This window comes from Oncorhynchus clarkii, chromosome 13, assembly GCF_045791955.1.
Source record: "Oncorhynchus clarkii lewisi isolate Uvic-CL-2024 chromosome 13, UVic_Ocla_1.0, whole genome shotgun sequence".
NCBI classification, from domain to species: domain Eukaryota; kingdom Metazoa; phylum Chordata; class Actinopteri; order Salmoniformes; family Salmonidae; genus Oncorhynchus; species Oncorhynchus clarkii.
Window position 1 is genome coordinate 842941 of NC_092159.1, and position 16221 is coordinate 859161.

Here is a 16221-nt window from a genome sequence, read left to right on the forward strand (position 1 = left end):
GATTTGACCCCTACTATCCCCTTAGTGCACTACATAGAGAATAGGGCTTCAGATTTGACCCCTACTATCCCCTTAGTGCACTACATAGAGAATAGGGCTTCAGATTTGACCCCTACTATCCCCTTAGTGCACTACATAGAGAATAGGGCTTCAGATTTGTGCACTACCCTACTATCCCCTTAGTGCACTACATAGAGAATAGGGCTTCAGATTTGACCCCTACTATCCCCTTAGTGCACTACATAGAGAATAGGGCTTCAGATTTGACCCCTACTATCCCCTTAGTGCACTACATAGAGAATAGGGCTTCAGATTTGACCCCTACTATCCCCTTAGTGCACTACATAGAGAATAGGGCTTCAGATTTGACCCCTACTATCCCCTTAGTGCACTACATAGAGAATAGGGCTTCAGATTTGACCCCTACTATCCCCTTAGTGCACTACATAGAGAATAGGGCTTCAGATTTGACCCCTACTATCCCCTTAGTGCACTACATAGAGAATAGGGCTTCAGATTTGACCCCTACTATCCCCTTAGTGCACTACATAGAGAATAGGGCTTCAGATTTGACCCCTACTATCCCCTTAGTGCACTACATAGAGAATAGGGCTTCAGATTTGACCCCTACTATCCCCTTAGTGCACTACATAGAGAATAGGGCTTCAGATTTGACCCCTACTATCCCCTTAGTGCACTACATAGAGAATAGGGCTTCAGATTTGACCCCTACTATCCCCTTAGTGCACTACATAGAGAATAGGGCTTCAGATTTGACCCCTACTATCCCCTTAGTGCACTACATAGAGAATAGGGCTTCAGATTTGACCCCTACTATCCCCTTAGTGCACTACATAGAGAATAGGGCTTCAGATTTGACCCCTACTATCCCCTTAGTGCACTACATAGAGAATAGGGCTTCAGATTTGACCCCTACTATCCCCTTAGTGCACTACATAGAGAATAGGGCTTCAGATTTGACCCCTACTATCCCCTTAGTGCACTACATAGAGAATAGGGCTTCAGATTTGACCCCTACTATCCCCTTAGTGCACTACATAGAGAATAGGGCTTCAGATTTGACCCCTACTATCCCCTTAGTGCACTACATAGAGAATAGGGCTTCAGATTTGACCCCTACTATCCCCTTAGTGCACTACATAGAGAATAGGGCTTCAGATTTGACCCCTACTATCCCCTTAGTGCACTACATAGAGAATAGGGCTTCAGATTTGACCCCTACTATCCCCTTAGTGCACTACATAGAGAATAGGGCTTCAGATTTGACCCCTACTATCCCCTTAGTGCACTACATAGAGAATAGGGCTTCAGATTTGACCCCTACTATCCCCTTAGTGCACTACATAGAGAATAGGGCTTCAGATTTGACCCCTACTATCCCCTTAGTGCACTACATAGAGAATAGGGCTTCAGATTTGACCCCTACTATCCCCTTAGTGCACTACATAGAGAATAGGGCTTCAGATTTGACCCCTACTATCCCCTTAGTGCACTACATAGAGAATAGGGCTTCAGATTTGACCCCTACTATCCCCTTAGTGCACTACCCTTAGTGCACTACATAGAGAATAGGGCTTCAGATTTGACCCCTACTATCCCCTTAGTGCACTACATAGAGAATAGGGCTTCAGATTTGACCCCTACTATCCCCTTAGTGCACTACATAGAGAATAGGGCTTCAGATTTGACCCCTACTATCCCCTTAGTGCACTACATAGAGAATAGGGCTTCAGATTTGACCCCTACTATCCCCTTAGTGCACTACATAGAGAATAGGGCTTCAGATTTGACCCCTACTATCCCCTTAGTGCACTACATAGAGAATAGGGCTTCAGATTTGACCCCTACTATCCCCTTAGTGCACTACATAGAGAATAGGGCTTCAGATTTGACCCCTACTATCCCCTTAGTGCACTACATAGAGAATAGGGCTTCAGATTTGACCCCTACTATCCCCTTAGTGCACTACATAGAGAATAGGGCTTCAGATTTGACCCCTACTATCCCCTTAGTGCACTACATAGAGAATAGGGCTTCAGATTTGACCCCTACTATCCCCTTAGTGCACTACATAGAGAATAGGGCTTCAGATTTGACCCCTACTATCCCCTTAGTGCACTACATAGAGAATAGGGCTTCAGATTTGACCCCTACTATCCCCTTAGTGCACTACATAGAGAATAGGGCTTCAGATTTGACCCCTACTATCCCCTTAGTGCACTACATAGAGAATAGGGCTTCAGATTTGACCCCTACTATCCCCTTAGTGCACTACATAGAGAATAGGGCTTCAGATTTGACCCCTACTATCCCCTTAGTGCACTACATAGAGAATAGGGCTTCAGATTTGACCCCTACTATCCCCTTAGTGCACTACATAGAGAATAGGGCTTCAGATTTGACCCCTACTATCCCCTTAGTGCACTACATAGAGAATAGAGAATCAGATTTGACCCCTACTATCCCCTTAGTGCACTACATAGAGAATAGGGCTTCAGATTTGACCCCTACTATCCCCTTAGTGCACTACATAGAGAATAGGGCTTCAGATTTGACCCCTACTATCCCCTTAGTGCACTACATAGAGAATAGGGCTTCAGATTTGACCCCTACTATCCCCTTAGTGCACTACATAGAGAATAGGGCTTCAGATTTGACCCCTACTATCCCCTTAGTGCACTACATAGAGAATAGGGCTTCAGATTTGACCCCTACTATCCCCTTAGTGCACTACATAGAGAATAGGGCTTCAGATTTGACCCCTACTATCCCCTTAGTGCACTACATTGAGAATAGAGCTTCAGATTTGACCCCTACTATCCCCTTAGTGCACTACATAGAGAATAGGGCTTCAGATTTGACCCCTACTATCCCCTTAGTGCACTACATAGAGAATAGAGAATCAGATTTGACCCCTACTATCCCCTTAGTGCACTACATAGAGAATAGGGCTTCAGATTTGACCCCTACTTTCCCCTTAGTGCACTACATAGAGAATAGGGCTTCAGATTTGACCCCTACTATCCCCTTAGTGCACTACATAGAGAATAGGGCTTCAGATTTGACCCCTACTATCCCCTTAGTGCACTACATAGAGAATAGGGCTTCAGATTTGACCCCTACTATCCCCTTAGTGCACTACATAGAGAATAGGGCTTCAGATTTGACCCCTACTATCCCCTTAGTGCACTACATAGAGAATAGGGCTTCAGATTTGACCCCTACTATCCCCTTAGTGCACTACATAGAGAATAGGGCTTCAGATTTGACCCCTACTATCCCCTTAGTGCACTACATAGAGAATAGAGAATCAGATTTGACCCCTACTATCCCCTTAGTGCACTACATAGAGAATAGAGAATCAGATTTGACCCCTACTAATCCCCTTAGTGCACTACATAGAGAATAGGGCTTCAGATTTGACCCCTACTATCCCCTTAGTGCACTACATAGAGAATAGGGCTTCAGATTTGACCCCTACTATCCCCTTAGTGCACTACATAGAGAATAGAGAATCAGATTTGACCCCTACTATCCCCTTAGTGCACTACATAGAGAATAGGGCTTCAGATTTAACCCCTACTATCCCCTTAGTGCACTACATAGAGAATAGGGCTTCAGATTTGACCCCTACTATCCCCTTAGTGCACTACATAGAGAATAGAGAATCAGATTTGACCCCTACTATCCCCTTAGTGCACTACATAGAGAATAGAGAATCAGATTTGACTCCTACTAATCCCCTTAGTGCACTACATAGAGAATAGGGCTTCAGATTTGACCCCTACTATCCCCTTAGTGCACTACATAGAGAATAGGGCTTCAGATTTGACCCCTACTATCCCCTTAGTGCACTACATAGAGAATAGGGCTTCAGATTTGACCCCTACTATCCCCTTAGTGCACTACATAGAGAATAGAGAATCAGATTTGACCCCTACTATCCCCTTAGTGCACTACATAGAGAATAGAGAATCAGATTTGACCCCTACTAATCCCCTTAGTGCACTACATAGAGAATAGGGCTTCAGATTTGACCCCTACTATCCCCTTAGTGCACTACATAGAGAATAGGGCTTCAGATTTGACCCCTACTATCCCCTTAGTGCACTACATAGAGAATAGAGAATCAGATTTGACCCCTACTATCCCCTTAGTGCACTACATAGAGAATAGGGCTTCAGATTTAACCCCTACTATCCCTCTAGTGCACTACATAGAGAATAGGGCTTCAGATTTGACCCCTACTATCCCCTTAGTGCACTACATAGAGAATAGAGAATCAGATTTGACCCCTACTATCCCCTTAGTGCACTACATAGAGAATAGAGAATCAGATTTGACCCCTACTAATCCCCTTAGTGCACTACATAGAGAATAGGGCTTCAGATTTGACCCCTACTATCCCCTTAGTGCACTACATAGAGAATAGGGCTTCAGATTTGACCCCTACTATCCCCTTAGTGCACTACATAGAGAATAGAGAATCAGATTTGACCCCTACTATCCCCTTAGTGCACTACATAGAGAATAGGGCTTCAGATTTAACCCCTACTATCCCCTTAGTGCACTACATAGAGAATAGGGCTTCAGATTTGACCCCTACTATCCCCTTAGTGCACTACATAGAGAATAGAGAATCAGATTTGACCCCTACTATCCCCTTAGTGCACTACATAGAGAATAGGGCTTCAGATTTAACCCCTACTATCCCCTTAGTGCACTACATAGAGAATAGGGCTTCAGATTTGACCCCTACTATCCCCTTAGTGCACTACATAGAGAATAGAGAATCAGATTTGACCCCTACTATCCCCTTAGTGCACTACATAGAGAATAGGGCTTCATATTTAACCCCTACTATCCCCTTAGTGCACTACATAGAGAATAGGGCTTCAGATTTGACCCCTACTTTCCCCTTAGTGCACTACATAGAGAATAGGGCTTCAGATTTGACCGCTACTATCCCCTTAGTGCACTACATAGAGAATAGGGCTTCAGATTTGACCCCTACTTTCCCCTTAGTGCACTACATAGAGAATAGGGCTTCAGATTTGACCGCTACTATCCCCTTAGTGCACTACATAGAGAATAGGGCTTCAGATTTGACCCCTACTTTCCCCTTAGTGCACTACATAGAGAATAGGGCTTCAGATTTGACCCCTCCATATATCAGGAACCAAAACATTCCACAGTCAGTTTGTGGATCTCCAATGGCATCAACAGTCTTCAGAGCAGTGTATAAAACTACCCTATCAGAGCAGTGTATAAAACTACCCTATCAGAGCAGTGTATAAAACTATCCTATCAGAGCAGTGTATAAAACTACCCTATCGGAGCAGTGTATTTAAACTACCCTATCAGAGCAGTGTATTAAACTATCCTATCAGACTATCCTATCAGAGCAGTGTATTAAACTAACCTATCAGACTATCCTATCAGAGCAGTGTATTAAACTAACCTATCAGACTATCCTATCAGAGCAGTGTATTAAACTATCCTATCAGAGCAGTGTATTAAACTAACCTATCAGACTATCCTATCAGAGCAGTGTATCAGACTATCCTATCAGAGCAGTGTATTAAACTATCCTATCAGAGCAGTGTATTAAACTAACCAATCAGACTATCCTATCAGAGCAGTGTATTAAACTAACCTATCAGACTATCCTATCAGAGCAGTGTATTAAACTATCCTATCAGAGCAGGTGAAAGTTAAAATCAGTTCATCTTGTAAGTTACGAGTAAAACCTTTACAGCATTTAAAAAGCTTTTGTCTTGGAGTGTACCAGTCCGTCTCTGAATATTCATGAGGTAGTCATTCATGAGGCAGTCATTCCGGCTCTACTACAGGAAGTGAATTTACACTTTGAAATTGGAGTCATTTAGCAGACGCTCTTATCCAGAGCAACTTACAGAAGCAAGTGTGGTTAGGTGCCTTGCTCAAGGGCACATTGGCAGATTTTCACTTTAGTCGGCTGGGGGATTTGAACCAGCAACCTTTCCTGTGTGTGTGTGTGTTATTTAACAGTGGGGGGCAGGTAGTAGGGTTGGAAAAGTCTCTCGTGTGAACAGCTGCTGAGAGCGGTGTGTGTGTGTAGCAGTAACCGCGGGAACCGGGAGGTGAAGTAACTAACGAAGCCTTCAGGCACCTCCCCTAACGTCTCCTGGACCTCCGCTGGCAACTCGTGGTAGTGGTGCTTCTACAGACACAGACAGAGAGACAGAGAGACAGAGAGAGAGAGAGACAGAGACAGAGAGAGAGACAGAGAGAGAGACAGAGAGAGACAGAGACAGAGACAGAGACAGAGAGAGAGAGAGAGAGAGAGAGAGAGAGAGAGAGAGAGAGAGAGAGAGAATATATAACAGTATATAGGTTTTGTATACTCAGTGTATACTATACTATATATAACAGTATATATGTTTTGTATACTCAGTGTATACTATATATAACAGTATATATGTTTTGTATACTCAGTGTATACTATACTATACTATATATAACAGTATATATATTTTTATACTCAGTGTATACTATACTATACTACATATAACAGTATATATGTTTTGTATACTCAGTGTATACTATACTATACTATATATAACACTATATCTTATACCTTATTTCTCATGTCTCGGAGCATATATATATATATATATATATAACAGATATACCTTATTTCTCATGGCTCGGAGCAGGTCTCTGACTGAGTTCCCTTTATACGTCCTGAACTTCCTCAGGTCTGGAGAGAAAACACAGAGAGATGAGTGTTACCTGTCTGGTGTGTTACCTGTCTGGTGTGTTACCTGTCAGGTGTGTTACCTGTCAGGTGTGTTACCTGTCTGGTGTGTTACCTGTCTGGTCTGTCTTGTGTTACCTGTCTGGTGTGTTACCTGTCTGGTCTGTCTGGTGTGTTACCTGTCTGGTGTGTTACCTGTCAGGTGTGTTACCTGTCTGGTCTGTCTGGTGTGTTACCTGTCTGGTGTGTTACCTGTCTGGTCTGTCTGGTGTGTTACCTGTCTGGTGTGTTACCTGTCAGGTGTGTTACCTGTCTGGTGTGTTACCTGTCTGGTGTGTTACCTGTCTGGTGTGTTACCTGTCTGGTGTGTTACCTGTCAGGTGTGTTACCTGTCTGGTGTGTTACCTGTCTGGTGTGTTACCTGTCTGGTCTGACTGGTGTGTTATCTGTCTGGTGTGTTACCTGTCTGGTGTGTTACCTGTCTGGTGTGTTACCTGTCTGGTGTGTTACCTGTCAGGTGTATTACCTGTCTGGTCTGTCTTGTGTTACCTGTCTGGTGTGTTACCTGTCTGGTCTGTCTGGTGTGTTACCTGTCTGGTGTGTTACCTGTCCGGTGTGTTACCTGTCTGGTCTGTCTGGTGTGTTACCTATCAGGTGTGTTACCTGTCTGGTGTGTTACCTGTCTGGTCTGTCTGGTGTGTTACCTGTCTGGTGTGTTACCTGTCTGGTGTGGTACCTGTCTGGTGTGTTACCTGTCTGGTGTGTTACCTGTCTGGTGTGTTACCTGTCTGGTGTGTTACCTGTCCGGTGTGTTACCTGTCTGGTCTGTCTGGTGTGTTACCTGTCTGGTGTGTTACCTGTCTGGTCTGTCTGGTGTGTTACCTGTCTGGTGTGTTACCTGTCTGGTGTGGTACCTGTCTGGTGTGTTACCTGTCTGGTGTGTTACCTGTCTGGTATGTGTTACCTGTCTGGTGTGTTCCCTGTCTGGTGTGTTTTACCTGTCTGGTGTGTGTTACCTGTCTGGTGTGTGTTACCTGTCTGGTGTGTGTTACCTGTCTGGTGTGTTACCTGTCTGGTCTGTCTGGTGTGTTAACTGTCTGGTGTGTTACCTGTCTGGTGTGTTCCCTGTCTGGTGTGTTACCTGTCTGGTGTGTTACCTGTCTGGTGTGTTACCTGTCTGGTGTGTTACCTGTCTGGTCTGTCTGGTGTGTTACCTGTCTGGTGTGTTCCCTGTCTGGTGTGTTACCTGTCTGGTGTGTTACCTGTCTGGTGTGTTACCTGTCTGGTGTGTTATCTGTCTGTTGTGTTACCTGTCTGGTGTGTTACCTGTCTGGTATGTCTGGTGTGTTACCTGTCTGGTGTGTTACCTGTCTGGTCTGTCTGGTGTGTTACCTGTCTGGTGTGTTACCTGTCTGGTGTTACCTGTCTGGTGTGTTACCTGTCTGGTGTGTTACCTGTCTGCAGAGGAACAGAGATGTGCATTCTCCAGTTGGTTCGTACTACAGCTCTGCCAGCCGTCTCCAGCCTCACCACCATGGTGCTGTCTGTAGGTTCCTTCTCTATACGGTCACTCACATCCTAAAAAATCACATTTCAAATCAAATGTATTTCGTACATCAGCTGAAATCTCAAAGTGCTGTACAGAAACCCAGCCTAAAACCCCAAACAATGCAGGTGTAGAAGCACAGTGGCTAGGAAAAACTACTAACTAAACCTACAGTCAAATATCAACATACTAGACTGATCTATAATGAGGAGTCATCTCATCTGTTTTACCTACTACTAACTAAAACTACAATCATATCAACATACTAGGCTGATCTATAATGAGGAGTCATCTCATCTGTTTTACCTACTACTAACTAAAACTATAGTCAAATATCAACATACTAGGCTGATCTATAATGAGGAGTCATCTCATCTGTTTTACCTACTACTAACTAAAACTATAGTCAAATATCAACATACTAGGCTGATCTATAATGAGGAGTCATCTCATGCTCAATCACACTTTTGTCCCTCCAACAGTTAGTTTTAGGAGAGCCCTATTGTGATTATCAGCTGTCGTCAAACAGACAAGGACATGAAGAGAAGACCCTCTAAGATCCTCTATCTAGATTCTCAACTGTTAGTTCTAGAAGACTCTCTAAGATCCTCTATTCTCTATCTAGATTCTCAACGGTTAGTTCTAGAAGACTCTCTAAGATTCTCTATTCTCTATCTAGATTCTCAACGGTTAGTTCGAGAAGACTCTCTAAGATTCTATATTCTCTATCTAGATTCTCAACGGTTAGTTCTAGAAGACTCTCTAAGATTCTCTATCTAGATTCTCAACGGTTAGTTTGAGAAGACTCTCTAAGATTCTATATTCTCTATCTAGATTCTCAACGGTTAGTTCTAGAAGACTCTCTAAGATTCTCTATTCTCTATCTAGATTCTCAACGGTTAGTTCTAGAAGACTCTCTAAGATTCTCTATCTAGATTCTCAACGGTTAGTTCTAGAAGACTCTCTAAGATTCTCTATCTAGATTCTCAACGGTTATTTCTAGAAGATTCTCTATTCTCTATCTAGATTCTCAACGGCTAGTTCTAGAAGACTATCTAGATTCTCAACGGTTAGTTCGAGAAGACTCTCTAAGATTCTATATTCTCTATCTAGATTCTCAACGGTTAGTTCGAGAAGACTCTCTAAGATTCTATATTCTCTATCTAGATTCTCAACAGTTAGTTCTAGAAGACTCTCTAAGATTCTCTATCTAGATTCTCAACGGTTAGTTCTAGAAGACTCTAAGATTCTCTATTCTCTATCTAGATTCTCAACGGTTAGTTCTAGAAGACTCTCTAAGATTCTCTATCTAGATTCTCAACGGTTAGTTCTAGAAGACTCTCTAAGATTCTCTATCTAGATTCTCAACGGTTAGTTCTAGAAGACTCTCTAATATTCTCTATCTAGATTCTCAACGGTTATTTCTAGAAGATTCTCTATTCTCTATCTAGATTCTCAACGGTTAGTTCGAGAAGACTCTCTAAGATTCTATATTCTCTATCTAGATTCTCAACGGTTAGTTCTAGAAGACTTTCTTCCTCTATTGTGTGTAGCAGATTCTACGAGATGAAAAGTTGAAAATACTTTGGTAGAGGGGTAGAGAGGTAGAGGGGTAGGGAGGTAGAGGGGTAGAGGTGTAGGGAGGTAGAGGGGTAGGGAGGTAGAGGGGTAGAGGTGTAGGGAGGCAGGGGGTAGGGAGGCAGAGGGGTAGAGAGGCAGAGGGGTAGAGAGGTAGGGAGGTAGAGGGGTAGGGGGGTAGAGGGGTAAGGAGGTAGAGGGGAGGGAGGTAGGGAGGCAGAGGGGTAGCGGGGTAGGGAGGTAGGGGGGTAGGGGGGTAGAGGTAGCGGGGTAGAGGTAGAGGGGTAGATGGGTAGAGGGGTACCTGGAAGAACTGAAGTTGCTTATCAGGGCTCCAGAAGAACGGGTGTTTAAGAATAGAGGAAGTGGAGGGGCGGGACTCTGGATCGCTGTTGATCATTCGCTCAATCAGGTCCCGCGCTATGACGTCATCTGACGGACACACGACACAGCCAATTAGAGCACAGCTCTCAATCAGAATCACAGAATCTCAAGAGTCTCTAAACGACAGACGACACACACACCCACCATGCACGTCTTCCAGGAAGTGTGTGAGGAAGTACTCCCCGGTCAGGATGTTAGCTTGGCGTCGTAGCGTGTCACCAAACGGGTGCTGCCCCCTACTGACCACGTAGTAGAACACACAGCCTGCCGAGAACACATCCACCGCCTGGTCACAGCGGGTCTAGAGAGAGACACAACATTATTATAGTTAGAACACTGTAGAACACAGGAAGTAGTATTATAGTAGTAGTAGAACACACTAGAGAGAGGGAGGAGTAGTATTATAGTAGTAGTAGAACACACTAGAGAGAGGAGTAGTATTATAGTAGTAGTAGAACACACTAGAGAGAGGAGTAGTATTATAGTAGTAGTAGAACACACTAGAGAGAGAGAGGAGTAGTATTATAGTAGTAGTAGAACACACTAGAGAGAGGAGTAGTATTATAGTAGTAGTAGAACACACTAGAGAGGAGTGGTATTATAGTAGTAGTAGAACACACTAGAGAGAAGTAGTATTATAGTAGTAGTAGAACACACTAGAGAGGAGTAGTATTATAGTAGTAGTAGAACACACTAGAGAGGAGTAGTATTATAGTAGTAGTAGAACACACTAGAGAGGAGTAGTATTATAGTAGTAGTAGAACACACTAGAGAGAGGAGTAGTATTATAGTAGTAGTAGAACACACTAGAGAGAGGAGTAGTATTATAGTAGTAGTAGAACACACTAGAGAGGAGTAGTATTATAGTAGTAGTAGAACACACTAGAGAGGAGTAGTATTATAGTAGTAGTAGAACACACTAGAGAGGAGTAGTATTATAGTAGTAGTAGAACACACTAGAGAGAGGAGTAGTATTATAGTAGTAGTAGAACACACTAGAGAGGGGAGTAGTATTATAGTAGTAGTAGAACACACTAGAGAGGAGTAGTATTATAGTAGTAGTAGAACACACTAGAGAGGAGTAGTATTATAGTAGTAGTAGAACACACTAGAGGGGAGTAGTATTATAGTAGTAGTAGAACACACTAGAGAGGAGTAGTATTATAGTAGTAGTAGAACACACTAGAGAGGAGTAGTATTATAGTAGTAGTAGAACACACTAGAGAGGGGGAGGAGTAGTATTATAGTAGTAGTAGAACACACTAGAGAGAGGAGTAGTATTATAGTAGTAGTAGAACACACTAGAGAGAGGAGTAGTATTATAGTAGTAGTAGAACACACTAGAGAGGAGTAGTATTATAGTAGTAGTAGAACACACTAGAGAGGAGTAGTATTATAGTAGTAGTAGAACACACTAGAGAGGAGTAGTATTATAGTAGTAGTAGAACACACTAGAGAGGAGTAGTATTATAGTAGTAGTAGAACACACTAGAGAGAGGAGTAGTATTATAGTAGTAGTAGAACACACTAGAGAGGAGTAGTATTATAGTAGTAGTAGAACACACTAGAGAGGAGTAGTATTATAGTAGTAGTAGAACACACTAGAGAGGAGTGGTATTATAGTAGTAGTAGAACACACTAGAGAGAGGAGTGGTATTATAGTAGGAGTAGAACACACTAGAGAGAGGAGTGGTATTATAGTAGTAGTAGAACACACTAGAGAGAGGAGTGGTATTATAGTAGTAGTAGAACACACTAGAGAGAGGAGTGGTATTATAGTAGTAGTAGAACACACTAGAGAGAGGAGTGGTATTATAGTAGTAGTAGAACACACTAGAGAGAGGAGTGGTATTATAGTAGTAGTAGAACACACTAGAGAGAGGAGTGGTATTATAGTAGTAGTAGAACACACTAGAGAGAGGAGTGGTATTATAGTAGTAGTAGAACACACTAGAGAGAGGAGTGGTATTATAGTAGTAGTAGAACACACTAGAGAGAGGAGTGGTATTATAGTAGTAGTAGAACACACTAGAGAGAGGAGTGGTATTATAGTAGTAGTAGAACACACTAGAGAGAGGAGTGGTATTATAGTAGTAGTAGAACACACTAGAGAGAGGAGTGGTATTATAGTAGTAGTAGAACACACTAGAGAGAGGAGTAGTATTATAGTAGTAGTAGAACACACTAGAGAGGAGTAGTATTATAGTAGTAGTAGAACACACTAGAGAGGAGTAGTATTATAGTAGTAGTAGAACACCCTAGAGAGAGGAGTAGTATTATAGTAGTAGTAGAACACACTAGAGAGAGGAGTAGTATTATAGTAGTAGTAGAACACACTAGAGAGGAGTAGTATTATAGTAGTAGTAGAACACACTAGAGAGGAGTAGTATTATAGTAGTAGTAGAACACACTAGAGAGGAGTAGTATTATAGTAGTAGTAGAACACACTAGAGAGGAGTAGTATTATAGTAGTAGTAGAACACACTAGAGAGAGGAGTAGTATTATAGTAGTAGTAGAACACACTAGAGAGGAGTAGTATTATAGTAGTAGTAGAACACACTAGAGAGAGGAGTAGTATTATAGTAGTAGTAGAACACACTAGAGAGAGGAGTAGTATTATAGTAGTAGTAGAACCCAGTGGAACAAACAGCCTGCTGGGAACTGAAGTCTTTCATTTCACAGAGGATGGAAAGATATCAAAAAATTATAGTATTTAAATAATTAATTACTTTATTCACTGTGTGTGTGTGTGTGTGTGTGTGTGTGTGTGTGTGTGTGTGTGTGTGTGTGTGTGTGTATGTCTGTATCTCTTACCGGGTTGTTTCCTGGTGTGTCCAGCAGTACTTCCGGGGCGATCCACCCCTCTGTCCCCGGTATCCCCGAGCGGAGAGAGAAACTAGTCCTTCCTTCAGGGATCTTTTTACACAGGCCGAAGTCTGATATCAGCGCTCTCACCCGCCCCAGGGGGCCTGGCTGAGACAACAGGATGTTACGAGGCTTCAGATCCCTGTGGACTGGAGACCGGAGAGAGAGACCGGAGAGAGATGGAGAGAGAGATGCAGAGAGAGACCGGAGAGAGATGGAGAGAGAGAGAGAGAGAGAGAGAGAGAGATGGAGAGAGAGACCGGAGAGAGAGAGATGGAGAGAGAGAGAAGTTAACAAATGGAGGGAGAGAGGGATGGAGAGAGAGAGAGAGAGAGAGAGAGAGAGAGAGAGAGAGAGAGAGAGACCGGAGAGAGAGAGATGGAGAGAGAGACCGGAGAGAGAGAGAAGTTAACAAATGGAGGGAGAGAGGGATGGAGAGAGAGAGAGAGAGAGAGAGAGAGAGAGAGAGAGAGAGAGACCGGAGAGAGAGACCGGAGAGAGAGAGAGATGGAGGGAGAGAGGTGTCAACAGTGGTGTTGTCAAATCACTAAACATAGAGTCTTGAGTCCCTTGTGTTTGAGTCTGAGTCCAAGTCCAGTCTCGAGTCCCTTGTGTTTGAGTCTGAGTCAAAGTCCAGTCTAGAGTCCCTTGTGTTTGAGTCTGAGTCCAAGTCCAGTCTAGAGTCCCTTGTGTTTGAGTCTGAGTCCAAGTCCAGTCTCGAGTCCCTTGTGTTTGAGTCTGAGTCAAAGTCCAGTCTAGAGTCCCTTGTGTTTGAGTCTGAGTCCAAGTCCAGTCTAGAGTCTAGGACGTGGTTTAGGACGTGGAATTGTGGATGCCAGGTCATCTGATGCAGCACTGTTTGTTTAACACTTTTCTGGTTCCTACATGACTCCTTATGTTGAATTTCATAGTTCTGATGTCTTCACTACTATTCCACAATGTAGAAAATAGTTTTAAATTAAAAATAAAAACAACCTTGTTGTTGTGGTGTTGGGTGAGTGGAGGTGACTGAGACCACACAAGGAAGGAAGGAAGGAAGGAAGGAAGGAAGGAAGGGGTGGGTGGGTGGGTGGGTAGGTAGGTAGGTAGGTAGGTAGGTAGGTAGGTAGGTAGGTCAGACAGACGGACAGACAGCTGTATATAGTACCTATGTTTAGTGAGTGGAGGTGGCTGAGACCACACATGGTCTGTTGTAGTACAGTGACAGGGCTGAGACCAGCGTGGTACGACGGATCTTCCACATACTGGGGACAGTAGAGAACACACAGGTTATACACATTACATATATACACTACCAGGTTATATATATACACTACCAGGTTATATATACACACTACCAGGTTATACATACACACTACCAGGTTATATATATACACTACCAGGTTATATATACACACTACCAGGTTATATACACACTACCAGGTTATATACACACTACCAGGTTATATATATACACTACCAGGTTATATATACACACTACCAGGTTATATACACACTACCAGGTTATATATACACTACCAGGATATAAATATACACTACCAGGTTATATATATACACTACCAGGTTATATATATACACTACCAGGTTATATATACACACTACCAGGTTATATATATACTACCAGGTTATATATATACACTACCAGGTTATATACACACTACCAGGTTATATATACACTACCAGGATATATATATACACTACCAGGTTATATATATACACTACCAGGTTATATATATACACTACCAGGTTATATATACACACTACCAGGTTATATATATACTACCAGGTTATATATATACACTACCAGGTTATATATATACACTACCAGGTTATATATACACACTACCAGGTTATATATATACTACCAGGTTATATATATACACTACCAGGTTATATACACACTACCAGGTTATATATATACACTACCAGGTTATATACATACTACCAGGTTATATATATACACTACCAGGTTATATATACACTACCAGGTTATATATATACACTACCAGGTTATATATACACTACCAGGATATATATATACACTACCAGGTTATATATATATACACTACCAGGTTATATATATACACTACCAGGTTATATATACACACTACCAGGTTATATATATACTACCAGGTTATATATATACACTACCAGGTTATATACACACTACCAGGTTATATATATACACTACCAGGTTATATACATACTACCAGGTTATATATATACACTACCAGGTTATATATACACTACCAGGTTATATATATATATATACACTACCAGGTTATATATACACTACCAGGTTATATACATACTACCAGGTTATATATATATATATATACACTACCAGGTTATATATATACACTACCAGGTTATATACACACTACCAGGTTATATATATACTACCAGGTTATATATATACACTACCAGGTTATATACACACTACCAGGTTATATATATACACTACCAGGTTATATACATACTACCAGGTTATATATATACACTACCAGGTTATATATACACTACCAGGTTATATATATACACTACCAGGTTATATATACACTACCAGGATATATATATACACTACCAGGTTATATATATACACTACCAGGTTATATATATACACTACCAGGTTATATATACACACTACCAGGTTATATACATACTACCAGGTTATATATATACACTACCAGGTTATATATACACTACCAGGTTATATATATATATATACACTACCAGGTTATATATACACTACCAGGTTATATACATACTACCAGGTTATATATATATATATATATATACACTACCAGGTTATATATATACACTACCAGGTTATATACATACTACCAGGTTATATATATATATATACACTACCAGGTTATATATACACTACCAGGTTATATACACAAACTACCAGGTTATATATACACACTACCAGGTTATATATATACACTACCAGGTTATATATATACACTACCAGGTTATATACACACTACCAGGTTATATATATAAACTACCAGGTTATATATACACTACCAGGATATAAATATACACTACCAGGTTATATATATACATATATACTACCAGGTT

General features: G+C 41.8%; 1 protein-coding gene across 2 annotated transcripts in view; it reads right to left on the bottom strand.

Moving 5' to 3' along the window:
* Window positions 1-5846: 5846 nt before the first annotated feature.
* The window catches only part of LOC139423704 (serine/threonine-protein kinase/endoribonuclease IRE1-like), a 41171-nt gene continuing 30796 nt past the window's right edge, over window positions 5847-16221 (bottom strand). For both annotated transcript variants that reach the window (XM_071175315.1, XM_071175314.1), the window contains exons 17-23: window positions 14282-14378; window positions 13084-13283; window positions 10413-10569; window positions 10189-10316; window positions 8215-8338; window positions 6696-6763; window positions 5847-6223 (exon numbers count right to left, since the gene is read on the bottom strand). In XM_071175315.1, the coding sequence (XP_071031416.1) occupies window positions 6041-6223; window positions 6696-6763; window positions 8215-8338; window positions 10189-10316; window positions 10413-10569; window positions 13084-13283; window positions 14282-14378 (957 nt within the window). In that variant the 3' untranslated portion in view covers window positions 5847-6040. The remainder of the gene's footprint in view (window positions 6224-6695; window positions 6764-8214; window positions 8339-10188; window positions 10317-10412; window positions 10570-13083; window positions 13284-14281; window positions 14379-16221) is intronic.